General features: G+C 38.1%; 1 protein-coding gene across 5 annotated transcripts in view; it reads right to left on the bottom strand.

Moving 5' to 3' along the window:
• Positions 1-27889, bottom strand: part of LOC145774375 (transcriptional adapter 1-like) — a 99461-nt gene that overhangs the window by 20185 nt on the left and 51387 nt on the right. For 4 of the 5 annotated variants that reach the window (XM_082585613.1, XM_082585609.1, XM_082585608.1 and 1 more), the window contains 5 exons: positions 22181-22269; positions 18653-18807; positions 16447-16526; positions 13433-13660; positions 680-819 (listed from right to left, as the gene is read on the bottom strand). In XM_082585613.1, the coding sequence (XP_082441739.1) occupies positions 680-819; positions 13433-13660; positions 16447-16526; positions 18653-18807; positions 22181-22254 (677 nt within the window). In that variant the 5' untranslated portion in view covers positions 22255-22269. Of the gene's footprint in view, positions 1-679; positions 820-13432; positions 13661-16446; positions 16527-18652; positions 18808-22180; positions 22270-27043; positions 27179-27889 lie in introns of those variants that run through there. The other variant, XM_082585611.1, reaches the window with a different exon arrangement.

Raw genomic sequence — 27889 nt, 5'->3', positions numbered from 1 at the left:
TGGGCATTATAATGCACAAAAAGTGGTCAAAACAAAATTAAATTTGTCCCAATAACTTTGCCACGATAATTTCTTTTCGGACTTAAACATTTCCTCGAATATTTGATCTTGCAAATTTTCATTCTTTTAAATATCTGGTGACTTCCCCAATGTTTTTTCTGCATCCGCTACTGGTCCCCGCTCAGCTTTTAGTTGTTCAAATTGAAAAATTAGTTGGGTTGAGTGTGCAAATTAAGACATATTGTTTAAGTAACAAAAGACTGACATTCATTGGAATTTACTGACAGATGTGCAACACGATTCCGACAAACGACCTTCTAGGGGTGTCAGCAAAACGAAGTGGTCCATGGTACTTGTGCCCAACTGCCCATGCTTGCAGGTCAATGATTACCCTCACTGTAGCATTGTAAATACATCGCAATGAAATTTTGATTTGGCGTGACCTTTCATGAACTTTGAGTTGCACTGGATTGTTTTTATACAAAAGTTCTTCTGTTGATGATACAGGAAATGCTTAGTATGAAAAAAGATACAAAATGTTGTAACCCTAGCATACACCCACTTAGGCTTTTAATCCATTTAAGCATTTTACCTGCTGCTCAACTACTAATTACGTATTTATGCTCTTTTTTAAACATATTTTATTCAATGATTTACTTTCATTTAACTGAGTACCAACCTTGGCAGGGATGGGGGGGCTTTAATGAACAAGTAAGGATTTTCAGATTCGCATCCCATAGAGTACTTGAACATCTTGCTATGCACTTTATAAGCAGAATGGCGCGAAAATACGGCAGAAAGTAAATTCTTTAAAAACACCTTTCAAAAATGGAAAATAAAATCCATTTAGTCTGTTAATAAATTTAGCTGCATGTAAAAGATACACTCATTTAAACTTAGCATATTTTCAGCTGTGTGGCAGAGTGATGACGCTCTGAGACGTTGGTTTGACACTTTGTTGAGACACTTAATGGCCATTAAGAGTGACATATATATTCATCTTCCAATGAATTTAATCTACATCTTTAACCACTATGAATATGTCTGGGTACAGGTAGGGTAAAAACAAGTTTTACAGGAACCTTTTTAAACATTCTATTTTAACAATTCTCTTACATTGTATTTGAAACATGTTGTGTCTGATGATTGTTATGTCATCTAGCATGAAACCTTAGGTAGCGCATGACTTAGCCAGTTTAGTTTTCTGTAATTGTATTAGCTCTATCAACTGCATTGAGTACTTTGTTTGCAATTGCTACAATTTATCCATAAGGTGGACAACAGCGCACTAATTTTGTTGCAGCACTAAAAAAGCAGCATGGCTGTTTTGGTAGCGGCGCTATTTTTTTTTCAATGCAATGGAGAAGCACTACTTTTCTTTCGATCGCACTCTACTACTTTTCAATATTACTTGTGAAAAAATGACTGGTTGTTGGAGACTTTTCATGAAAATAATGCATGAAAAATCGAAGCAGAAATCATTCAACTATCTTTCGTTTTCATGGTCATTTTGACGTCTCATAAGTGCTTGCTGTATCAGCATAAGTTAAGATTCTGAAAGTATCAAGAGAAGTAACGTAACATGCGTTACTTTAGCCCAAGTAGTGGTAGCTCGCTACTTTAAAAGTAGCAGATGCCCACCTCTGATACACCTCCTGTATATATAGCCTAATAAATTAACTTGTATCAGTTGACAACTGCAAACTCTATCACTAGCTTTAAAAGAACATTCACTCACAGAACTAAAGTAATCAATTTATGACAGGCAGTCTTCGAAATTAGCATATTTTTACTTCGGCAAAAACGTTGTCGAGGTCAAACGGCAAAAGGTGAAATTGCCTCGGCAATTGCTGTAAACGTTTAATACGAAAAAATTATACCAAAACATGTAAAACAAAAAGCGAAAAATATACTAGTCTATCACGCCGCACTGTTTGATTTGTTGTAATGTAATAATACCAAAAGTAGCGATAAAGCGAGCAACGCGATACGCACGCTGATACGGTAATTCACGTTAAATAACTCACGAGGGAGGAAAGTTAATTTTGGGTTGATTCAAAGTTCGAGTCAGTACAAATCAATTTAATTTTCCCGGCGGGTTGTATTGCATAACAACAATGCCCAATAAGAAATTTACGTTTGTTTTACATTAATTCGACATCTAGCGACAGTGAATTATCATAAAATAACGTAAATTGATCAACCAGGTACCAGTAACAAATTAATAGCTCCCTGCGAGAAGATTGCCTCAATTTACGTATGATATACACTAACATAATTTCGGCACAATTGGGATACTGCGAGCAACACAAAGTGTGTTTGACAAAGAACTAGTTGTCAAAATCATCAGATGCTGTATCGGAGGATGCAGTTGTCACGTCATCACTGGAATCAGACACATCAAGAGGCTCATCGCTTGGCTGTAAATCTACACTGTCTTCGCCGTTCGCAATGAAGCGTCTATGTTTTGCGACTTTTGTGCTTTGATACCCATCCACACGTCTCTTTCTCAGAGCTCCATCAGGGTGTTGACTAAGGAATAAATCTATGGCTATGGCATAACGACTGGGAGGAATGTCTAACCCCAACCCTAACCTTACAAGCGCTGGTGTGGCCTCGGCATTTTTATTGCCGACGCTAATGCGCCATTCATGCATCTGCGTCGGCAGTCACCTCGGCAATTGCCGAGGCTAAATTCGAAGACTGAACAGGTGTACTTTTATGTTCACTTCTTGGGTTTTTATGATCAGTGTTGCTTGAAAAATGCAATGCATGCAAGAAATATCCTAATTCGGAGACAGCCTTTTTTGGAGATTTCACACAAGCGACCGAAAAGTCTCAGCAAAAAAACAGCTTTAACAGCATTTCATAATTAACTGTCAATTAAAATACAATTGTCTGTATGAAGATAGAAGCATACGCGCCGACTTCCGGGGGGGCCGGGGGGCGGCGCCCCCCGTAAACTTAAGGTTGAGGGGCAACAAAAATGGTTGTTACAAGTGGTGTTTCAAAGATAAAACACTTCGCGAAAGAGATTTACATCATTTAAACGGACTTTAAGAATGCCGAAAGCGAAAAACAGCATACGTTGCTCTTGCCCGCAAAACAGCAGCTGATCGCATGGCTTTCTCATACGGTACGGAAATTTCAAAGTTGATGGTAGAGTAACTTACGCTGCTGGAATAGTCACGTAACTATTCACTGCAATACTGTATTAAGTAAACCAGCTAAATTAGAAGTGCTATTTTCAACGAGGTCTTCCCGCTGTGAGATCAATTATGATTCATAAGAACGTATTGTTAAGTTTGCAATGTGTGAGAATTAAATCGAAAACCGATAAAAGAAAAGGTGTTTAATGGTCTTAGTCGCAGATATTGCCTGCATTAACGACGTCTCTTACCACTATTGTCACCTAGCTAACCTGACATCATTGTTTTAAGCGGCCGCTTAGGCTTGACACCGACTTCAACGATCATCGCATGTTACGTAATAAGAACGATTATATCCTACACGCAAAAATAAAAAATCGATCTCTTTAAACAGCTCTTTCCGCTGTTTTGTCTGGTGAGCTTAGCATATTGCTCAACAAGTGCATAAAGTTTAGAATTGACAAGAAATTATTAAATTTGAAAATTAAGTTCGAATCACTGCAAGTAAACATATTCAAAACTTTTACTTAGGACGACGCCATTTCAAACTCCGTAATCTACGTCGGCAATGATTTTGCGGCTGTAAAAATGCGTTTGTTTTGAAAACTGGCGAGCTGGAGACAATAGCTTGTCCCGTGTATAAGTTGAACCTGTCTTTTTGAGGTGACAATCACTTGCGAACAGCTCGACCTATGCTCGAGTATATAAAAGACTGTAAAGGCTTTTGATAAAAAACAGAAAACACTTCGCCGTTGTTAGCGCTTTGAAGGTAAGTAATTAGCAAAACGTGCGATACAAGGGTAATAAACTGATAGCGGGTTTCCACTCTGCTTGAGATCATAATTTTTTGCATTTTATTTCGATAACTTCACTGTCTTGATCGTTGTTATTCACTCGCACGAAAAGGAAATGAATCGGCTTGTTTTCAAACTGTTCCAACTATAAGCTAACAATATCAAAATTTTTACGACAAGGCATACTACATGCATAAAACTAATCGTTTCAAGCAGCGGTTCTAATAAATTCGGTTGGCGACCTAGGTGTCAATCAACAAGACAGTAAGCTTAATCAAAGACTATTTTAATTGAGTAAAATAGCGGTATGTTTATGACGTCATCACCTTTCTCGCCCCCCAAGGTTTGTTGAAAAGTCGGCGCCTATGGATAGAAGTTCCGGAAAATCCGCGCAGCAGCATATGTTTATTCAAAGGAAATAGCGTAGTATAGAGATTAATCAAGAAAATGAAGTATCTTCTGACAGGTTTCAAACCCACAACAATACTTGATATGAACGACTCGGTTACATGTCTTGTAATGCAAAGAAATTTATTCTCACACGAGTCAGTTCAATCATATATAGCTAAATATCGATTTCGATCAGCTAGAAGCTAGATCATCTTCAGCTGGAAGCAAACAGCACAAAAATCAAATGATCAAAGTGCGCAGGAATGAAAAAAACGTTTTCCTCTAACTACATCAAAGAATTGATGGAAAAACTAACAATCAAAGGCGAAATAAAAGGAAAATGTCACGAAAGAGTATGGTATACAATTGTAGGGCCTACCATCATCATCATAAGTCTAACTAGGAGCACATCAACAATACGAAAAATATTGGTTAAAATGACAAAATGTATAAAGTCCGTGCTTAAACCGATAATGACAAAAAGAATTAACTACATAAAATTTTTAGAACTGCATCTACAGAATTAACTACATCAGGGTGGTCCAAACCCTGGCACGTGGGTCGCATGCGGCCCACGTAAAGCTTTTGTGCGGCCCGCGAACACTTCTGTGCATGCCGGAATTATCAGTGCTAAATCCAAGGTTTAAAAATACACCTACGTTTTATAAATACATTACATTCGCCACAACCCTAAATAAGTCGCACATAATCGGGTCAATATGTAACTATGAGGGAACAATGTCGGTTTGTGACGACACAAATTCTGGTTAGCAACTTCCTACTGCAACCAGAGGACAAGTTTACTCCAGTTGTGTGAGGAGTGTCATGCTCTATGGCTCTGAAACGTGGGCTACTTTAGCAAGCACTGTCAAGCGCCTACAACGTAATGACAGAGCGATGGTAAGATGGACCTGCCTAGTCAAACCTGAAGACAACATCCAGTTTGAGACTCTGCTATCAAAGCTCAAATTAAAAGACATCAGTGAAGTCCTCCAATTAGGCAGACTGAGATGGCTTGGTCACGTTGAGCGCAGCTCAAGCTGGATCTCACAGGTCAGATGTGTCAACATCGCAGCACAGCGGGGTCAAGGTAGACCAAAACTTTCTTGGGAAAAACTTGTGAAACGTGACCTTGTAGCCCTGAACATGGACTCTGCCAACCCAATAAATCGCGAGGTGTGGAGGGGAAGACTTCGTTCTCGACAGACAGACAGGCCAGACCCTCGACATGAGGATTAATTCATGGCCTGTATAATCAAAATTGGTTGATGATGATGATGACAAACGTGCGCTGATATTTTGCTTTTGTTGCTAGCACTTTCTCCGTTATAAAGCGATTAAAAAGCGACACACAGAACAGATCTGAATGGCTGATGAAACCCTAGATGCCTGCTTACGTCTGTCGATCACTGAATTTAAACCAGAGATCGACACTATATGCAAAAGCAAAAAACAATAAATTGTTTTGGTTTGCTAATTTGTTGACGTGCTATGCAACGTATCTTTTTTACTAGCTGAAAATCACTTTTTGAGTCGCAAGCAGAGATTATAACAGTGCTTTTCAACCGGGTATACTATATACCCAAGTGTATACCAGATCAAAACTAAGGTACACAGCTGGAGAAGGGTATACGAAGGGTATACAACAGCTTAGATCGGTGATAGTGGAAGTCACAACAGAGACAGCAATTGGCATATTTCTAAACTTTTAACCGGACCTACTGGTTGGCGGTTATTACTCGCCAACCTGCTTTGTGCTTTTGAAACAGATACGCTCATTTTGAATGCGTGTGGTTCGCATTTGACTTTGGGATTGTTGCGTCATTAATGCGCAAGTACAGGCATGTGTCCACCTATTGTCAAGACATTTTTTTTTTACTTGGAAATATTGCTACGTATTTTCCTGAAGATAACGACCAATGTCTGGAAGCAAACTTGTGGATTATCCAACCACTTAATGAAGAACTAACTGAGGATGAGGAATTACTGGAACTACGGGCATATTTAAATCAAAAATACTCATTCCGAGAAGTGGATTACACAGAATGTTGTGTTTCTCTTTTTGAATTTCCCAAATGCAAAAATCTCGCGCAAAAAGCCATTGATCCGTACTATTAGTCCAATTATATATTGAATCCAGTAAAACATCCCATGTGGGGGTACCTTGACTTAGATAACCGCATGGTTTTTTCAGTGCCTCCGTGGTGTAGTTTCCATATTAAAAAAAGCGATTTGTTATATCTCCTGATGTGTACATTGAAAATGAATGTGGAGCTATGCCGAAATAAACTTGATTGATTGATGTCTTGGTGCAGATGCCTACCACTTATTTGTGTGAAGAAGGATTTTCCAGTCTTGTTGAGATCAAGTCAAACAAACGAAACTCGATACTTGACATTGATTCTTTATTAATGCAGGGAGGAATAGAGAAAGAGCTCACACCACGTTATGTCCAACTTGCCGAAACAATGCAACAACAAACTAGCCATTAAATCAACTTCAATTTTGACGTTTTTTGCACTTTTGTTATTTGTGAGGTTACGAAGTTATTAAAAATTAAAAAAAGGTGTACCACGGACAAAAAGGTTGAAGAGCACTGGATTATAAAGTGAGTTAGGCGTGGAGCAAAACATTAGGTCGATCAGAACAGCAAACTCAGTCCTTTCACTGCAACTGTATTTTGTCAGCGATAAGATTTGTTAATGTTCATAGCCTGCGAACAGAAAGAATGTAGCTAAAACAGACCGAACTCTATAGAAAAGAAGTTCAAAATCGCAACCTAGTTAAGTTTTTATTTGACAACGTTTCTACTTTCAGCCACGCGTTATCATTTCTCACTATGCGGCCTGTGAAGTTTTTCTCAGACCCTAATGTGGCCCTTCATGTTCGCAGTCTTGGACCACCCTGAACTACATCAAACAATATCCAAGTGGTCCCTGACAACTTCCTGAACAAAAAAAATTTTTTTTTATTGACTAAATAGACTATTGAAAATTGACAATTGAATTATTGAAAAAAAAATGACTAAATTTACTTATATTTCTCGGCTTACCAATGACTAACTAAATTTACTAACTGACTAAAATTACTGACCAAATTTACTAATTTTTTAACTAAGATAAATTCAAAATGCAGAACTGTAAAAAACAAGAATTGTTACGTCATAATTAAATGAATAGGCTAGACTACAACTAAGCAGTCTCCAAAAAGTTTAAAAGGGAGGGGGTGACAGGGTTTACTTAACAAAAGGTGTGACCATTTTTTGAATGTTAATTTTTGCTTTGGTAATTGTTTGCCATTTGTTTTCATGTAGGTTGAGTAAATCGGTGGATGGTTGTTCTGTGAAGGTGACATCGTAGCAATGTTCTAGCTTGGGCCTGGTTTGCAAAACGCCGCTGTGGAATTTGGAGTAGTGTTGTAGTAGGGATGCCTTTGTGTTATTCAAGTTTTTAGAGTAGTTTTTCTACATTGTTCGGTGACCTGTCCATCTTTTTGAAAATGAATTAATAGTTTGGCCAACATATTGCTCTTTACATAGTTTGCATGTGGCAACATATATGCCAAAGTTTTCGCAGTTTAAATTTTGTTTGAGTGGTAGGCCTACAGTTTTTCCTAATTTAGTAATGAGATGATTTGTAGTAGTGACCATATTGCCATATTTGCCACGATTGCCGCAAAGGGAGCATTTTCCGCAGGGTTGAGATGATCCAATCTTAGAGATTGTGTTCAATGAAAGTTTTTAACATTTGTAAGTATCTGAGTCAATGTGGTAGGTTTTTTGTATACAATCCTAGTAGTGTGGTTTAGTTTGCGTTATTTATCAGTAAGTTTAAGTTTATCAGGGAATCACGTGGCCCATATAATTTTGTCGTTAAATTTTTTGTCCATGTTTTGGCCAATTGAATTATTTTAGTCGTCATACCTTTGTGGAATCCTGAATTGATGCATTTTCCTTTTAATTTTTCCAATTCCGTTTCATACAAAAGTTGATTTTCATTTAACCTACGTAGTCTTGTTGCTTCTCCAAACACAATGCTTTTGTAAATGGATGGGGGGTGGTGTGAAGTCGAAAAGAAGCGATCTTCCTGGCGTCAGCACTACCTGGTGCATATCCTTGGCGACAGTTGGTTTAGTTGTTTTCTTTCCACAAAGGTAAGAATTCAATTGACTGACAAAAGCAGCGATTGGGAACTATGTGGCAGGAACTAGTGGTGCGGTACTGATGAGCCCAGTCTCATGGGCGAAACACGTGTCTACCGCTGAGTTTTTGCTAAACTCAACTGCCGAGAAACACATGTTTTTGGAAAAGTCTTGATGGCTACTGTAGGGTGGATCAAAAAAAATGAATTTTTGGGTTCGGCTTAGTGCATCTGCCAAAAGTTGTAGTTTGGGCAATCTTTTACATTGGTTCTTGAAAAAACATTTTGACCCCGTTTGACCCCTATCCAAGAGCTCTCTAGTGGCCGTCGAGGCAAAATTCCTTAAATTGACTATAATTTTTTTTCTAGTAGGTGTACGCTAATGATTTTGGTGTCTAACCCCACTAAATAAAGTCTTGGAAAGTCAATTATGCAGCCTAAAATGATACATGGGCAGCCAAAATTGCATAATGACATTTTTGCTCTAAAAAACACATTTTATGGGGAAGAAATGGCATTTTTAGATATTTTGGGCATTTTTATGGATGAAATACTAAAAAAAGTGTAACCTAGATATAACACACTAGTATATGACCATTTATGTGCAAACTGGCCTCTAGTCCAATGAGATGGTCGAGGTGGTGGTGATATGAGGTCCAAGTGTAAACTTAACTATTGCATTTATCACAGCTTTAGATATTGTTTATTTCAATGGTTTATTTTCAATTGAGTTTATATGATGTTTACTAGAGGCAAAACTTGCATTTGTCTTCTGAATAAGCATCCCATTGAATACATCGTGGGTAGCATGCACACAACCCCCTTGTTTTTTACTTTTTTTGTACTATTGACTTGTAGATTTGTGAGATTCTTCCACTAGCCAAGAATCTCTGCTGGACCAAAAATCAGTAGAATTGGGGCACGTTTATGTGGGCCACCATCCCATTCAAATTTCCAGGTTTGCCATTAAGTAAATATGGAATTATTTTCACGCTTCTTAGCAGAATTTGTATGTTTTAACAAAATAATATGTATAAAACTCATAAAAAGCATGCCTATTCGACTATCTATTGTACAGTGAATTAAAAGAATATTCTCTGTGAATTCACATTTTTTGCACGTTGGAATAGCTAAAAATACAACTTCAGTGAGCGGAAGTGGTCTAAAATTCTACTTTCACACTAGAAATAGATCAAATAGGCTACACATCTAGAAGCATAGGCGCCTAACTATTTTTTTGGCCGTGGGGGCGAAAGCGTGTTTCATCAGCAGCAACGTAAATTCAGCGAAATGTCACGCAGATGGATGACGTAATTATGTCGTCACACTAGGATTGCTTTTATTGCCATACTCGGAGTTATCGCTACGTTCGACCTACCGTTAATTATTATAAACAAAACTCGACCAAACACATGCTATGCGTCTGCGTTGGCTAGCGGTTGATGGACTGCGACTCTTTAAGCTAAGCACAACATAAAGTTTAGCAACGAACTAGATTTATTAGCATAAAACAAGAGACGAAAAGGTTTACTAAAAGGTATTGTCTGTAAATGGAATGAAAATACTAACTTGGTCATATGCTTGAAAATATACCTGTTGAAAGCAAAATCATTCATGTTTACATCAATGCAACAGCACGTCACCTTGAATAAATTTAAAAGTTGCTGACATCCGTAAACAGCCCTTGAAAAATAGTTACGGAGAGACGTTTGATTAAGTTTTCGACTTGACATTGCTCCCTTTTCACTACAATATCGCAACTTATGGCTGACCAGCTTTCAAGTTCCAATTCGCTGTAATACGCCCGTTTTCGTGTTGCAGATGAAACAAAAGATGCGCATATTCCCCGCCTTTGATCGGGTTTCCATGGCAACGGTCGTGTGTGCGCCATGCAGTTTGCGCGAGTCCATTGTTGCGTTGATTATGCCGCGTGTGCGCAATGCGGTTTGTACCAGCCCTTGTTGCGTTGGTTAGTGGTAACCTCGGACCGAGACTTCAAGTTCATTTTCACAGCAAGCGATTCACTGCCGCGACAATTATTCTCTGCAGAGGTTTCGACTTTCGAAAGCGACATCGAGTCTGTTTGCAAGCGCATTAAGCTAAACGCACGCTGCGTCAACGTAGCAAATTATGTTGTTTTTGGGTGCATTCAACATCTGATAACATTGAATCGACTCAAAATGGTAGATTTTGCTATGTCTCAGGCAGCAAAATCAGTCATTTTTACATTGATTCAACGTCTGCAGACGTTAAATCAATGTAAAAATGACATATTTTTTTTTGTCTGGGGTGGGATTGTAGCCTCGCTACTCGTTCTAGTGATTATTTAGCGCAAAGCTGTTGCGGTTTGCATTTAAAAATGTTTTCCTGCTGCCGATCGCTAGTTCATCTATTGTTTTATGGATCAATGCAGCATAAAAAGTTGCTCCCATGCATAAATATGCGTGGGGGCCTGGCCCCCACGCCCCCACGGGTTAGGCGCCTATGTCTAGAAGGTTAACAATAGGCCAGTAAGTTTGCTACATGAAACTTGAATCTGTATAACTGCAAACTTTTACAAACACACCTTGTCACAGAAGGCAATGTGATCGACTAGTCTAATCTGTGCAAGAGGATATTAGTTTTTTCTTTCTCAAATTAGGTGTGTCTTTTCTGTTGGCTTCCACTATTTGTAAAGTGTTTTGATAGTGTTCCTCGTTTCTGGCACTATGTAGCTAATCAGCGCTCAGTTTAACTCCACGTTCAGTCACATCATTTGTGACATTGATGGAACCAACATTGTAAACAGCTCTCTGGTACGACTTTGATTCAGACCATTTCTCTGCTGATAAAGGAACAAAATCATCATTTATCTATCATCAATCATCATCTAAAACAGAGAAAAAGAACCGAGAGTCCTTTGTGATAAAATCTGTCAGTTTTGATTCCAGATTGATTTGTGATGAAAAACGTGGTTTCCTGTAGCTAGCCAGTGCCAAACCGATCTGCTGGTGTAAAAACAGGATCTGTAGGTTTTACATGTATAAGTTCATCAATCATCAGCCATCTGACGTTTTTCCTCTTCCTGAACTTCAGAGCTGAACATTGCCAGTGGTACAATCTCAGCAGAGAGATACCAAAAGTGACGTTTGAAGCTACGTTCAGCAGCATCTGATATCAACTTATGCACTGCTCCGTATCTGAGAATGTTCTTGTACATAGTCAAACAGTTCCAAGGAGCATCTACAGTAACACTACACCGAAACCAATATGTACAGTAGACAAGTGAAATAAAGTTCATGAGATCTTTCATTTTAGCCACTTGTGGAACTGATGTGATAGTTCCTTTAGGTTACTTAGCTATTTGATTTTCCAGGAGCACCAATTAAAAGGAATGAATCAATTTGGCCATCCATCTGGCCTTGTGTGTGGCCCCAGGACAGTAGAATTTCACATTTTGTAGACCAGGACTGTTATTTAAGCAATGCACAAGTTCATAAGTTCTTTATAGTTGCCTCAAATGAACAATTTGCTTTGTGCAAGTTGAACAACGTCATCTTTGAGGTTCTGAATGAGATTGTGTGTTGTTACTGGAAAGCTATTGATATCCAGTGTACTTAGCAGTTGGCCACTGTGGAATAGATTCCCAGTTCTTGCGGAGTCTCATGAAGATGCTCATTTCTGGTTATTTTGAAACCTCTAGCTTTAAATCTTCAAAGATACGTGACACAACGATTTCACCGATGTGATGTAAACAAGCTGACCAGAGAAGTTCCTTATCTTAAGAGCTACAGTAGAAGCAGTTTTTGTGTTTCTCTTTTAGAGTATTTTTGTCGTTTATTTGCGCTCAGAATCCTATTTTCTTTCCTTCTGAATCGTGCGAATGAAATAGTCAAATCCGACTATTGTGGCTGTCCCGTCGCTGTCAGTCATCATTGATTTTAAGAAAGACATGTCTGCAGGATTTGATATAAGCTCCTCTACAAAACACTAACAGACTGATTTTGCCTGAACCCGTTGTTGTGCATTTTGTGTCCCTTACTGTAATGCTATGGATAACTGGATGCATAAATTAAAAGCATTTTTGCAAAACTTCATACTGTAATTGTTTGCTTTTATATAATATGTTGGCTTTTGTGTATTAACAGCAATACCTTTAGAAGCATTATGCATTTGTTTTTCTTTGCCCTTAAATTAACAATAAATTTCCAACATTTAAAAAACAATAAATTTCCAACTTTTTCAAGCATTTTTGCTGAATAAAGGCTCTGATGTCATTTTGCTCGCCCATAGATGATTTTAGATTGCAGAAATGACTTTCCAAGACTTGATTTAGAGGGGATAGACACCAAAACCACAAGCTTGCACCTACTAGAAAAAAATATATAGCCAATTTAAGGAATTTTGCCTCGACGGCCACTAGAGAGCTCTTGTATAGGGGTCAAACGGGGTTAAAAAATGTTTTTTCAAGTACCAAAGTAAAAGATAGCCCAAACTGCAACTTTTGGCAGATGCACTAAGCTGAACCCAAATATTCATTTTTTTTGATCCACCCAAATGGCTAGTGTGGAGGCTACACCGGTATGGTTAGCGAAACACAATATTCGCTGTTCTATAGTGAGTAGTCAGGTAGTGCTGACGCCAGGAAGGTCGCTCAGGACTTTTCAACAATGTTTACTAAATGATACAAACTTGAGACATCAATGAAAATCGTCTAGCACTCTAGCAGGACAACACATTATTTAAAAGTCGGACATTTTTGCAGGCCACATATGGACCATGGTCCACGGTTTGCACACTCATGATGTACAGCATAAACTTTTAAAATGATCTAAGTTACCATATTGAAGGCAAAAGAAAGTTAATTTAAAATTATAATCAAAACATAAACACATCGTCTGTCTACGCTACTTGAAAATTTTCATCTTGGTATGACATGTTATAAAACAATCAACAACCTTGTACATAACAGGTTACTCACTCGCACTGCTTCTGTAGTAAGTCTTACAGCATCATCTGTTGCATCGTCTAATCCCGTTTCCCATGATATAACAGACACAAATTTTCTTGTTTCTGCTATTGAAGGAACTTGCATTGTTTTAGAGCACATTTTTATCGGCTGTTCTCCAACAGAATAAAAAGATTTTTTGATTTCGCTTTCAAGATTGCAGTTTAAACTGGTTGGTGCCTGACCGATGACAAAACGATGCTGAAAATATAACTTGTGTGAATTAATTGTTTAGTGAAACCTTTGCTAAAAAAAATCTAACCCAAGCAATCCATTTACTCTGGAGAGTTGCAGCTATGCAAAAGAAGTCATCACATGCATGCTTTAAAATGCCAATCAGTGATCAAGATCACCACATATCGTATGCAAATACTGCCATCGTACTACAAAAAGGTTTGTTTTTGCAGGCCTTAAAACTCGTATTTTTTTCCAGCAGCTACTGTGGCCTACCGGGAGCTCCTTCTCGGCGACCAAATCTGCGAGCTTGAAGGCCAAAATACAAATAACGATAAAATTAAACTTGCTACAATGCTATAATGAACACTTAGCGTACTGCTCTATAATCGTGCAACGATTACGTCACGCGTTGGCCTAATGCGCTCACGCATTTGCGAATGCGCGGGTACAGCTGAGCTGGTGATCGCAGCTGCATATATTCGATTCCATATACAATAGCAAATGTTCCCGCACAATACAACAGTAGTGATTATAACGCGCTGACCAATTCTGCGTCACTCTTTGATACTACATATTTTCAACAGTTAATCCACGCTCATTCTATTGCAAAACTAAATAATTGGCTAGAAGAAACCGGCGGCCAAACTTGGCCGACTGAAAAAGTAGCACCGGCGGTCATTCAAGCACTAATTAGCGGCCATGGCCGCCGGCTGCTTCAAGGCTTGGTTTTGACAAGAGAAAAAGCAATGAGTTTTGCTGTCTCCTGTGTCTGGCATGGGCCCACAAAACTTTTCACAAACAGTTACTTCTATATGGTGGACCGAAGCATACGTCGGATGGGAAAAAATTGCTTTCTAGTCAAGTAACCCGACATCACTATTCCCACTTGTATCCAATGTGTTTCCAACCTAGGTTTACCCTAGTGCAGAGGTTCTCAACCTTTTCACGTTCACGGACCACTTAAAAAAATTGTGTCTCAGTCACGGACCACTAGGCCTACTCCCCTCCCCTTGTAACGAACAAATGTCACTTATTGCTTGCCAAGTAATAAACAGTAGTTAGTATTAGAAAGAATGCTACATTTAGTGCGAGCCTTGAGCTTGCACATTTGAGCACAGCATATCCAAACGAGCTGTAATATTTGAAAGACTCAATTGGAGTTCATCTTCGACTTCAAGTTGAGAACGATACTTTGTTTTTATTGTAACCAATGCAGAAATTCACATTCACAAAGATAAGATGAGAGAGACCATAGACCAACTGGCAAGGGCAAATGGAGTAAGATGGTATGGACATGTGATAAGGAGGGAGGAAGAAAGTTTTCTTAGAAAGGCACTAGATCTAAAGGTGGATGGGAAGAGGAAACGCGGTCGTCCAAGAAGAACGTGGAAACAACAAGTGAGGGATGAATTTAAAAAAGTCGGACTAAAGGAGGAAGATGCAAGGGACAGGGTGAAATGGAGAAAAGGGGTTAAAACAATTGCTGCGCGGAAACAATCGGCCACCCCCACTAGTGGGGAACAAACCGACGATGGACTATGATGATGATGAAGATGTTGCAAAAAGTAAAATTATTTTCAATGCTTTCTGAGACAGCTGTGGATACACATGTGAAGCTTGTATCCAAAATTTCATCAAGCTCACTCTCAGATGCAACATATTCAAAGTAGTGTCACTAGTCAGTTCAATGATTTGGTTTAATTCCGATGTTGGTAACTTTAATGAATCAATGTGTGCAAGAAACGAACTGAAAAGCCACGAAAAACTCTGAACGTTCAAATCACCAAAGTAGAAGTTAAATTGATCCTGTAGTGCCTGAGTATGGTCAGAAGTAAACATCCTCAACAGTTGTTTGTTGATTTCAGCATTTTCTGGTTCTCAGTGAATTCGTACAATTGATCAAACTTGTCAAAGTTACCCTGCAATAATCTTGTCTTCCAAGGATCTAGTTTTTTCGTAAAAGCAGACACTTCATCACTGAGGCTAATTAAATTTGTCTGCTTTCCTTGCAGAGATGATCGGCAACCCAAAAGCTATCGTTGAAATGAGCAACAAGATTGAATTTTTTTCTGTAAGAACTCTCTCACAGCATCACGTAGCTCAAACAGTCTGTTAAACACTTTTTCCCTTGATAACCAGCAAACTTGAGTATGCATCGATAGCTGTTCATAATCAAGATCCATATTCGAACATAATGAAGGAAAGAGTCGACAATTTAGTAGATGAGCCTTGATGAAACTAACAACTTTTATGCAAAGGGTTAAAAAACAACGATTTAAGACTTTGCTCGTGGACCGCCAGGCAAATGTTCCCGGACCACTAGTGGTCTACGGACCACAGGTTGAGAACCACTGCCCTAGTGTTTCCAACCTAGGTTTACCCGCACCTGAAATTTGGGATATTTTTGCTACCCGAAACCCAGGTTATAAATTCAGGAAATCTGGGTTTCCAAACAAAATGTGAAAAAGATTTTGATGTATTGTAAAAAGGTTTAAATGATTGTCAAGCTGTACGCTATTCATACTGTTCAATGTCCATCTTCTGTTTTGTACCTATTTATCATAACTAGGTGTCATAGCATCATACAACATTGTTTCCTGCTAACTTCGCATGCAGAATGAGATTGGTTCAATATTACAAATTAAACTCTAAAATGGTAAAAAACGCAGTCGGAAGAAGAATCTGATTCGGAAAGACCAATTGGGAGAAATCCTGAGACAGACTAAAACCAGTAAAATTGCCTTATACTATACAAAAAAGAATCAGCCATGGCTCACAACCCCATCCAAAAAATACAAACCACTCCATACATCAAATCTTCGTTTTATTGCTTGTAGTCGCTTGTTTTTTTTAACTTTATTTGAAGTTTGAGATGATTCTTTTGAGGAACCTGGATGAAAGTGAGTAATTAGCAGGTCATTTTTATAACATAAAATTAAAAACATGACTTCATTGAAACACTGCAAACTATATGAATACAACTCTGCTTAAAAAACGCTGTTTAAAATAAGTGTACTTTTTAGTACAGTGCTTTACTTACCAGTAAACGTTTTACCAAGTTAAAACAAAAGACCACCAACCTCTCAAGCATATGTAGCTCCACTTAAAGTGAAAATAACATGACTTTTACAATTCTATTTTATGATTTCAAAGAAAATGACTCATAAGGCATGAGAGGCCAACCGTTTCAATCTTAGGAATTTCTTCAGTGCAATGAAAGTTAATTTTGATTGCTTTAGTATTTATTTTGACTTTTTTGACGTTATACTCTTTGGTTTTTACGACTGTTACTCTTTGTACCATCTTTGAAGAAATACAGAGATAGGGGTGTTCAATTTCGATTATTTGAATATTCGAAATTCAATTTATTTTCGATTTCCGACTTTCGATTTCGAATATCACAACTATTCACCAAACTGCAAAATGTGATTTTATTGAAAGAAACGACATGAAAATTCGCTAGAAAACGCGAAAAAAAGCCATGAAAATTTGCGAAAAAAAAACACAAAATAACGTCTACAGCTCCAGGCCCATGTTGGTGTTTATGAATACAAGCTGATCAACAATTCGACATCGTCACCCGTCAGTCGGGATCTCTGCTTCGTGACGAGTCAGGCCAGCTTTTGAAAACGATCGCTCCGCTGGAGCCGAGGTCGCTGGGATCCCAAACACTTCAAGTTCATTTTCACAGCGAGTGATTCACTGCCGCGACATTTCACTGCAGAGTGTAGAGGTGTCGACTCGAAAGCGACATCGAGTATGTTTGCAAGCGCATAAAGCTAAACGCACGCTCCGTCTACGTAAGCAAATTATGTTGTTTTTGGGTGCATTCAACATCTGATGACATTGAATCAACACAAAATGGTAGATTTTTGCTATGTCCCAGGAAGCAAAATCAGTCATTTTTACATTGATTCAACGTCTGCAGACATTAAATCAATGTAAAAATGACAGATTTTGTTGTCTGGTGTTGGATTGTAGCATCGCAACTCGTTCTAGTGATTATTATATATCGCAAAGCTGTTGCGGTTTGCATTCAAAAAGTGTTTTCCTGCTGCCGATTGCTAGTTCATCTATTGTCTTATTTATCAATACAGCATAAAAAGTTGCCCCCACACAGAAATATGCGCAGGCCCGTAGCCAGCCGGGGGGTCTCGCCCCCCTAAAAAAAATTTTGCCCCCCCTTGGCAAAATCTCAACATTCTCGGGCAACAGCTACAATTATAATGATGTTGCCCATTTAAATGTTTTTCGCCGTCCCTAAAAAAGTTGCCCCCCCCCTTGTTCTGCGGTCTGGCTACCCCTTGCTCTGCGGTCTGGTTACGGCCCTGCTCCCACGGCTTAGGCCCCTATGGATTCGGTAAAAAATGGATAACACTGCGATAAAGCTCAGCCTACGCTTTCTGCTATTGCACAACCTAGCTATCTTCATTCTTGAGAGAAATTTGTGAAATTTGGCATTAAAAATGCCAACCTGGCATCCCTGCACTGCAGGACTGGCCGTTGGACCCGCGAGAGCGTGTGATGGTCACGTGATCGACGATGCGCATGCGCCGAAGGCTTTTTTTGCTTGCAAAATGCGACAAGACAGATTTCGCGCCACTTGCGTTACTTTCAACTGCGTTCAGCCGAAAGGGCGGCTATAATTTCGAATATGCTCGATACGAAAAACGAATTTCGAATATCACCTTAATCGAAATCGAATCAAAAATCGAAATTGAACACCCCTATACAGAGAGAAACTGTTCATTAGGCATTTGATAAATAAAATGATTAGCATTCTTCTGATGACTATACTGGGTTACCACCTGATGTTAATACCCAGCTTTTATTTCTGACATGACTGATCTTTGAAGAAATTTAATCTTAGGTATATTTTAATGATAAATGAACTAAAACTAAACAACTTGTCTGAAAATGCAATTTACTGTACATCATGCAATGCAAAACTGCTGAAAAAGATGAGACGATGTGGCAAGCACTTTGACAAGATCACATCGAGCCTAGCTTACTCACCAGATGAACCATGCAAGTGACACTTTGTCAACACGGAAAGCAAAAATTCATTGTGCAAGTAGCATTTCTCTTTTGGAAGTAACCTTCGAGCTTCGGTGTCAAATTCTTCTTTAGTTATTCGATATTTAAACCAAGCTTTCAGGTTGTTCCAGTATCTAGTAATTTAATAATTGAAATCAGCTGTAACAATAGGAAAAAATTTTTCACAAAGCCTACTGAGAAAAAGAGAGATTATGCAGAGATTCTAAATACACATTATTTTAAATCAGCATGGTCTGACTACAGGCCCGCGAGCCGCGAGCTTTCACAGTATTGATTTAATTTGTATTTATGTTACAAAAAATTTCAATTAGAACAAGTATAGCATTTGGATAAAAAGTGTCAAAAATTTAATTCAAAGTTGTAGACAGCAGGGCCTATACTGTTTTAACCCATCAGGTCTTGCTTTCCTTACAGACATGACAATGCACTTGAATGTGTTAAACCTAAATTTGCAGGGGCGAAAGCAAACTATTTCACATTTAAGTTGACACATTGAAGCTTTCCAGAGGAAACTTTACCTTTTTGCTATATGCTTGAAAAATGACGATCTTTCACACTTTGATTCTTTGCATGCACTTGGGGTAGATGATTATGAAGTGGAATGCTCCCGTTTTGTGAAAGATATTAAGGATTTATCTTGTGAATTTGAGAATAGATTTAAAGATTTTGACAGATTAAAACCTAATCTCTATTTGTATAACAATCCTATAATGTGGAAACACAGCTACCAGAACTAAATTGTTTAAACTCTGCGAGCTTCAGTGCAACCAATTCTTGCTGTCAAGAAAAATTGAAACCTCAGGGTGCTTCTGGAAATTAGTCAGCAAGGATAGATTTCCCAAACTGAAAAAATTTGCATTAAAAATGCACTCAATGTTTGGAAGCACATTTATGTGTGAGAGTACATTTTCTAGAATGAAGCAAGTCAAGTCTAAAAACAGAAATTGAATGATAGACGAAACACTGGAAGATAGTCTCCGACTTGCTACCACTAACATTGAAATTGATGTAAAAACGATAGTATCAGAGAAACCTCAACCACAGGCATCTCACTGATAGAGATTTGCAATAAATTTTTATTTGCTATTGTTTAACAATTTCGATTACGCACTCACTATCATTTTATTGGAAATGGCCCGCAAGTTGTCATGTTTTTGTAAAGTGGCCCGAAAGTCAAAAGTAGTTAGACCACGCTGTTTTAAATCATGCATTGGGAGATTAAAAGTTTTTTTGATTGTTTTTAGAAAGGGGACAGTAATTTTAATTTCAATTTTAGCCCTGATTTTAGGATACAACAGTATATTTTAAGACGTTTGGTTTAATTTTTTGGATATTTTCATCCAAACCTCTTTACCCTAAAAATTACTTTTCGCGTGAAACTTGCCTCATATTGTATTGACATCACTTTTTGCTTATGGCATTTTAATTAAATTGAAATATTCTTAACAGTGTTTTTTTACTTGTTTTTTTTTTGGGGTATTTGTTACAAAAGTAATAATGACTTTGCTCTTGTCTTTTTTTCGCAAATTGACCGGGACGCCAAGTGATGGAAGGTGCTCAGCCGGTACACGGCATGAAAAAGTTTGAGTAGCACTGGTCTAGATGATTGTGCAGAAAATGAAGTTTGATGCTCATGTTAACATCAATATCCTGGAGTCTTCTGAGTAAGTTAGACACGAGCTCTTTCTGAAATTTTTTTCCTACACAAACCATCATACTTAGTAGTTTTAACACGCTGAATATTGTGGAGCTGCGGCTCTTGTGGACTTCAAATTTAAATATTTTTGCATCAATGTCTGTCCGTTACCAAATTTTACTTTTGAAATATCACCATCCCAGGCCTTAAAACTCGTGTTTTTTTCCGGCAGCCATCGTGGCCTACCGAGAGCTCCTTCTCGGCGGCCAAATCTGCGTGCTTGGAAGCCAAAATACAATAACGATAGCACAAGTAAATAGCAATAAAGTTGCAAAAATGTTAAAATGATCACTTAGCGTTGTTGAAGTCTGGGCGACGTCCTGCAATAGAATCGTTGTACCATGCATTAAATGCTTTATCGGGATTGTAATCCGGTACTGCGGGACCATCTAACGACCCTAAATTGTTTTAACTGCTCGCAGCTCAGTAAATTGTTCAACTGCATACCGCCTTTCATAAAACCTGACCATTTATTCCGTTATGATGTCACCATTGAGGGTGTGAAGTCACTAACCCACAGCGTTCTCAACTATGAAGACACGTGTTTTACCCACGGATGTCAACTAACCTAGTTCTCCTTTTTAACAACGATTCAATGTCCGACAACATTGAATCGATATAAAAACGACAATATTGCCAGCCGATGTAAATTAGCACTTCGGATTAACACTTCCTTAAAATAAACATCGGGATTGCAAACAAGACTTACAGCGCTGGTGATCGCAGCTGGATATATTCAATACAACAGTAGTGACTATGATGCGCTGACCTAATTCTGCGTCACTCTTTGATACTACATATTTTCGACATTTAATCCATGATCATACTATTGCGAAATTTAAATAATTGGCTAGAAGAAACCGGCGGCCAAACTTGGCCGACGGAGGAGGTAGCACCGGCGGTCATTCAAGCACTACTTAGCGGCCATGGCCGTGATGGCCGCCGGCTGCTTTAAGGCTTGCATCCTGACGTCACAGTGTGCGCAATTGCGCACCTATTTGGCAGGCACCTAGCTGTCTACACCTATACGATGAAGACTCAAATTTAGTGCGGTAGCCTACTCTCTATTTCATTAAATAATATTTATCGCACTACGCATCCATTTAGATCTTTGGTAAATTCCAAGGAAAATTTTTAATGAAAAGTGCATTCACAAAGTTTTATTTTCGAATTTTGTGTTGAGCTGGCTATAAGAATAAAAATAATATAACCATATTCATTCACTTAAGTCCAGCTTTGTGACGCAATGTCTTGCGCATGAGATCACAGCACAAGATTACAGTCGCTTGTTTTCAATGTTTTCTGGAACAAAGAAGCTTGAAGATCAAGCGGCGCTGGTTCGAATCTCGGGGTGTGCGCTTGAGCGATTAGGACCGCTCTTCATTCAGCGGCATCTAATGGATGGAATAATTGCCCGGCAACAAGACTTCAACGATCGGAAACTTCACTTTGTCAATCTCAGTGACCGGACATGCGTCAGTGATTCATAGGCAATTCAAGAGAGAAGCAAATACTGATACATTTATCCAATATATTTCTAGTGGGATACAATAAACTGATAGTTTTACTTAACATTAAATAGGATTTGGTTTGAGATTTCAGATTTTGATACAATAAAATGATTGATGCATTTAACCAGTACTTGGAAATAAGAAAAAAGTAATGCAAGTACAATATGCAGCAATTTAAAAAAAAAAAATGAGAAAAATAGACATAACAAAAACATGCTTAACATTTTTATTTCAGAATATTTTGTTTAGCATTTCGATAAAGTTCTTAATGACACTTACGCTTTTTCATTATCTTCTAAAACTTGAACTAGCTTCCTTCTAGACAAAGCAAGTTGTTCTCGGACATCAGACATGATGATAATATATACCTGGGGTAGAGAAATAAGAGTCTTTTACCAGTCAGCAGTTGTCAACCGAGCATAAGGCAGTTGAGCAAGTAACCACAGAGCTAGCAACATTTCAGCAAGTGTCTGAAGTTGACAAATGAAACTGAGTTCAATCAATCAATCAATCATTTTATTTTTTGTCATTAACGCGTCCGGGACGAAAAAGATACTAACTACACAAATCGATATAAACCTACCAGCACGTTAACGAACGGGAAAAGGTGGCAAAACCTTGAAAGATTTAAAACGTGCCTGAATGAAAAATTATGTAGTAGGCTATATATCAGTAGTTAGCACGGCCACAAAACCCAAAAAACAAATAGCAAAAAAAAAACAAAAAAAACAGAGAGAAGCACACATGTAGTAACTAATGACAGCCTAATGAAAAGTGTTGTGGATTGAATTTGCCAGTTCCAATATTGATGTGGATGAGCAGTCATAATAATAATAATAGGATGGAGAAAGAAAACCGGACCGGACAAACAGGGCTGCGATTTGTGCCAGGGTTGCCAACCTGTCTTCACCAAAAAAAGCCAGACCTAGTCACAAAAAAAGCCTAAAAAAAGCCAGAAGAAAATAGCTGAAAAAGCCAGTATAAAATAGCTGAAACAACCAAGAAAAAGCCAATTAGTATTCATTAAACATACACATATAAAAAGTGCACAACCAAATAGTGTCCCACCGAACTTTGATTTCAGCGACAACGCAGAAACATAGTTAATGAAAAGACAAGCAACTAGAAAATTTTCTAGTTTCGGCTTCAAAACGACATTCGGTCGGACACTGCAACCAAATATAAGTTAGAAATCACTGCTCCGATTGACGCGGACTGAATTTTTTTCTAAAAAAAACGGGAAAGGTAAAATTAAGTCAAAAAAAAGCCAAAATTATGTTGGCTTTTTATTAAGTTGACAAAAAATCGATAAAACATGAAAAAAAGCCAGAAAAAGCCTAATTTTTCTGGCTTTTTTTATTTAAAAAAAATAAGCCAAGGGAGTTGAAAAACAGCCAGATTCTCAAAATCTGGCTTCAAAAAAGCCAAATTGGCCACCCTGATTTGTGCCTTTTTCGGTGACGAGGTCACTCGACATGCGCCATCACTATTCGACAAACGCCGTGCCTTACAAAAAAAAAAAACGAAAAAAAAAAAGGAAAATAAAAAGGAAAAAAAACTCAGAGAGAACTAAACGTCGTCAGGTCGAGGAACAATCGGGAGGGGGGCATCACGTGATGCAATCATAAGAGTGCTGACTTACGTAAACTTTCTTGCGCCAGATACTTCAAAGCAAGGTCTAAAAGTGACGCTTCACACGAGAAACTCCCGAGGCGTCAGCGCCGCCATTTTGAACACTGCGGAGAATGCTTAGATCGAAGTTCCAACGCCTGGCATCAAACATTTCGCCACACACGTTTTGTGCTATTCGACACAACGGGTTTCTTTTTATAGATAAAATAACCGAAGTAGGCTACTTTAATTGTCAACGTGTTTGCAAGTTTGTATTTATGTCTGACTTATGTAGGCTATATCAAAACGCGTCAGTGGTGAGAAGTACATTAGGAAAAGCTCCTCTTTTTAGGACCATCGTTTCTGCATGCCTGCTCTAGCCAATTGTTCACCAAATCAAACGTCATATAAAAACCGTTATGGTCTACTTAACCTAGATGGCATCTTACGTCATGGAAATTGCTAAAAAATGTCCAAATATTGCACCATCGGTCGTAAGACCTGATGAAATATTGCATCATTGCCTTTCAACACCTGTTTGAATTGCGTGACAATGTCTTTCACTATTGCGTCACAGTACTACGTACGCGAGTTTGAGATATTGCTATCTATTCTGGTCATTCGTGAAATGGTTGCTTGAGAGTTAGTCGCACATTTCACTGTTGGCTTGGTGCTTGCTAGCTGGACAAAAATTCCGTCTTTTAAATAAGTAATCTGTTCTGTAGTGACAAGTTTTAGTGGTGTACGGCGTTGCATCCAATTTCGACAGCTTTGAGGCTATTTTTACAGAAATACAATTTTAAATAGACGTTTCGAAGGAGTGTTTCTTTTTCGGTCATTACATACAGACGAACGGATCCGGGAACTTTATGTTACAATTTTCCCACGAAGAGATTATGGTTTACCGCTGTGACCATAAATAATAAAAGACGTGGCTCTGTCTAGTGTTTGGTACTGAAGCAAAGAAATAATAAAAGAAGATCTTGTTGGTTGGTAGTCTACAGAAGCAAAGAAAATTAAAGACATTTCTTTTCAGTTGGTACTGAAGAACTTCAAGTTAAAAATTAAAGGCGTTTCTTTGTTGGTTCTGAAGAAAAAAACAACATTGACATTCATTTGAAGAAAAAAGATTAAAGACAATCGATCTGTGCTTGAAGATTCAAGTGAACGAATCCAAGCAAGTTTTGTGGACTTTAGGACTTCAAATACCCGTACAGCTACGGTATCGTGCATTTAAATTCTTTTTGTATTTTTACGATCTTTGCAGTTAAGTTTTTTAGAACTTAAATTTGTGTGTTTGTGTAACTTAATTTTTTAATTGTTAAATTGAGCCCCAACATTTAATATGTCTACACTCGGTGGCGACAGGGACTCGACAGGGCCTTGATTGGTTACGATGGTAATAATATGCCATTTATCTTCTTTAAAAATCGTATTACGGCCTTAATGGCAGCTTCGCCCTTTAAGGGAACTCGTTTGACTTTGTTACAAGCAGCTTGTGTTAGAACAGCTGCGCAAACGATTGCTAATTTGGTTTCCGACACTCCTGGCTTGTCAGAGGAAGACAGAATAGAAATGTCGTTAGCTCGCTTGTCCCAGCGTTTTGGGGTTCGTGGAGGTCTTTTCGCCGAACCGGAAATTAGAAAGTATCGCTATGGTAGCAAATTGACTTCGACCTCTTCCAGTGATCTGAAAGAGTTTAAAGATAAATTGTCGCAGTGTGTGCTTTACGCGCAAGCTTACGGTCAGCGTGACAAATTGGAAGGACGTTTTGTTTTGGATTTGGCTAAGCGACTCCCGTTTGACGCTAAGCAGCGTTATCTTGACTTTTTAGGTGATCAGTATGGTGGTACTGATGAGCCTACTTTTCAGAGTTTGTTTGAATTTGTAGTACGGGAGGAAACGCGCAAGTCGACTGATTTTAGCATTATGCTAATGGGCGATTCTGGTGAGTCGCAGCATTTTAAAAAGTTTGGCAAAGGAAAATTGTCATGTCCGGTTAGGCAGACGTCGGTAAAACCCCATGATAATGTGATTTCAGGTAGTTGGCAGTACTCGACTGCTGTTGGCGCACCGCGCGGTGGTGAGGCTAGACGTAAAGACCTACCGGCATGTATTTATTGTTCGTCACGTGGTCAAGTTGAATATCATTTTTTGTCTAGGCTAATTGTAAAGAATTTTTGCGCTTAACACCTAAAGATCGGAGAGATGTCATTGTAAAAGCTGGCAAATGCTTGAATTGTTTGCGCCAGCATATGGTTAGGGATTGCGTTCATGCAAACAACTGTCGTAAGTGTGGCCCTAACAACGAGAGGAAACACTATTTTCTTCTCCATGATTTTTATGTGACGTCACGTGATTCTCTGGATTTGGTTGGGAAAGATGATGCTCGTGCCAGAGTTCCTGTCCGTAATGTTAAGATTGGAAATGTTAAAGCAGCTTTTAACCGCATTACTGCTGCTCGTATTTTGAATCCAATAACTGGCAAATCAAAGTTGGTGTATTGTCAGCATGATCCTGGTTCGCAGTTGACGTTTGTTTCGAGTGATTTGGTGAGCGAACTTGGCGTTAAACCGTATGATCAAGCGTCGTTTAAAATGGACACTCTGGCTGGTCAGAAACCTACTTGTGCTAACCTTGTTACTACAACAGTGATTTAAATTAAAAATGGATGTGTATTATGTTGCTTATGTTTTACTTCTTAGTTCCGTGAGTGACGTTGTTCGCATGTAAAAATAAACGATTTTCACATAAAGTCATATAAAGTCATATTTTCCAAAAAATAAAGTCATATTATTGATTTTTTAAGGTCATATAAAAATGGCCCTAGCCATAGCCCTTGATGTGTTGCACTACAATAAACATCTACTTTGATTGTGTTGCTTTTGTGTCTAAATTTGCAAATAAACATTGCATGACATTTTTTACTTTTTGCGTTGCTGGAGCCTAGAAGTTAATAGGATTCGGTATTCTGGATTCGATTCTGGATTCGATTTAGTATTCCGGAATAATTCTGGAATAGTGAATTATTCTGAATTGCAGGGGTCCCACTCAAAAGTTTCCTATTTTTTTTATGATTTTATGCCAAAAAAGTCAAAAATTTTATGATTTTTTATGAATTTTTTTGGTTATTTTATGATTTTTTTATGATTTTTCATCAAAATTTTATGCTTTTTTTATGATTTTACATCAGAGCTCGATGTTTTGTTATATTCAATTTTTTAAAGTATTTCTTTTTACAATGTAAGGATAAAAAGCGATTACGGAAAAACAATCAATGCAAGTCATCACGTCAAACCCAACATAGGCTACAGCTTTTGAGTGGAAGTACAAAACATAATATAATAATATACTGTAAGCTTGTTATTCTTTACATTATTTCAATATGGTTACATTGTTTAGCTCAGTTCAGAGCAAGCTGCACTTTAAAAATCAAATCAACAACAGACTTGCGAAGACATTGGGAATAACCAGTAGGCTACTTCTAGGTTCTGCAGAAATCTAACTTATCATAATTCCTTTGGAACAGACCTGTTAATCAGTATTTGCTGTGGCTTGATCTTTCTAGCATGGCTCATGTAAACCAACTTTTTAGTAACATTATCGGTACTCAAATGGTCAAACTGAATGTCTAGATCACCCTGCTTTGCTGAGTGCCGTAAATCAGTTATTATATTATTATACTCTTACTACAACCAGCCTAAAAAATAAAGAAAATGAATATGTAATGTGTGAAGAAAGTGAAATATGTGATGCAATAGTGCTTTACAATAAACGAAACAACTGTTCCGGAAGCTGCAATACCATAGTGCAGAACATGGCTAGTTGGCTACTATGTCACTTAATTAAATGCAAGAAGAGTAGAATACCTAGTTTCAAATAACTACAGACCTATATTTTAACACTAATAGGGGCTTTTCTAAAATACGAGTGGCCACTATATATGGTTAATGCAACCCAAAGCTGATCTAGCCCTATTTCAGATCTCGAACCGAGTCATGACCTTACTTTAAATAAGTTCAGGCTTAACTCTAAACTTAAAATAAACCTCCATAGGTATCATAACCAATGATCCTTACTCGACTAGTGGCCAAAGTGACCCTATGAAAAACTATAGCGGCCATTCATAGTATAGAGCAGCCTCTTCACAACACTGAATTGAAAAATGATAGGATAATGATGATAAAATTTCTGATAGGATGATGATGATAAAATTTCTGATTCTGAAGTACAAAAAACCTAAGCCATACTAGATCAAGAAAATGCAAACAAAAACTAAGAAAGAGAGATACCGATTGCAAGTCAGCATAATTTAGGCTACTTCACACTCACAGCAAGGCAGTTGAAACACGAACAAAATAGAAATAAAAGAAATAA

The sequence above is a fragment of the Aplidium turbinatum genome, chromosome 7 (assembly GCF_918807975.1).
Source record: "Aplidium turbinatum chromosome 7, kaAplTurb1.1, whole genome shotgun sequence".
Classification (NCBI taxonomy): Eukaryota; Metazoa; Chordata; class Ascidiacea; order Aplousobranchia; family Polyclinidae; genus Aplidium; species Aplidium turbinatum.
The sequence above is the reverse complement of the archived record's forward strand: the minus strand, read 5'-3'. Positions and strand labels throughout refer to the sequence as shown.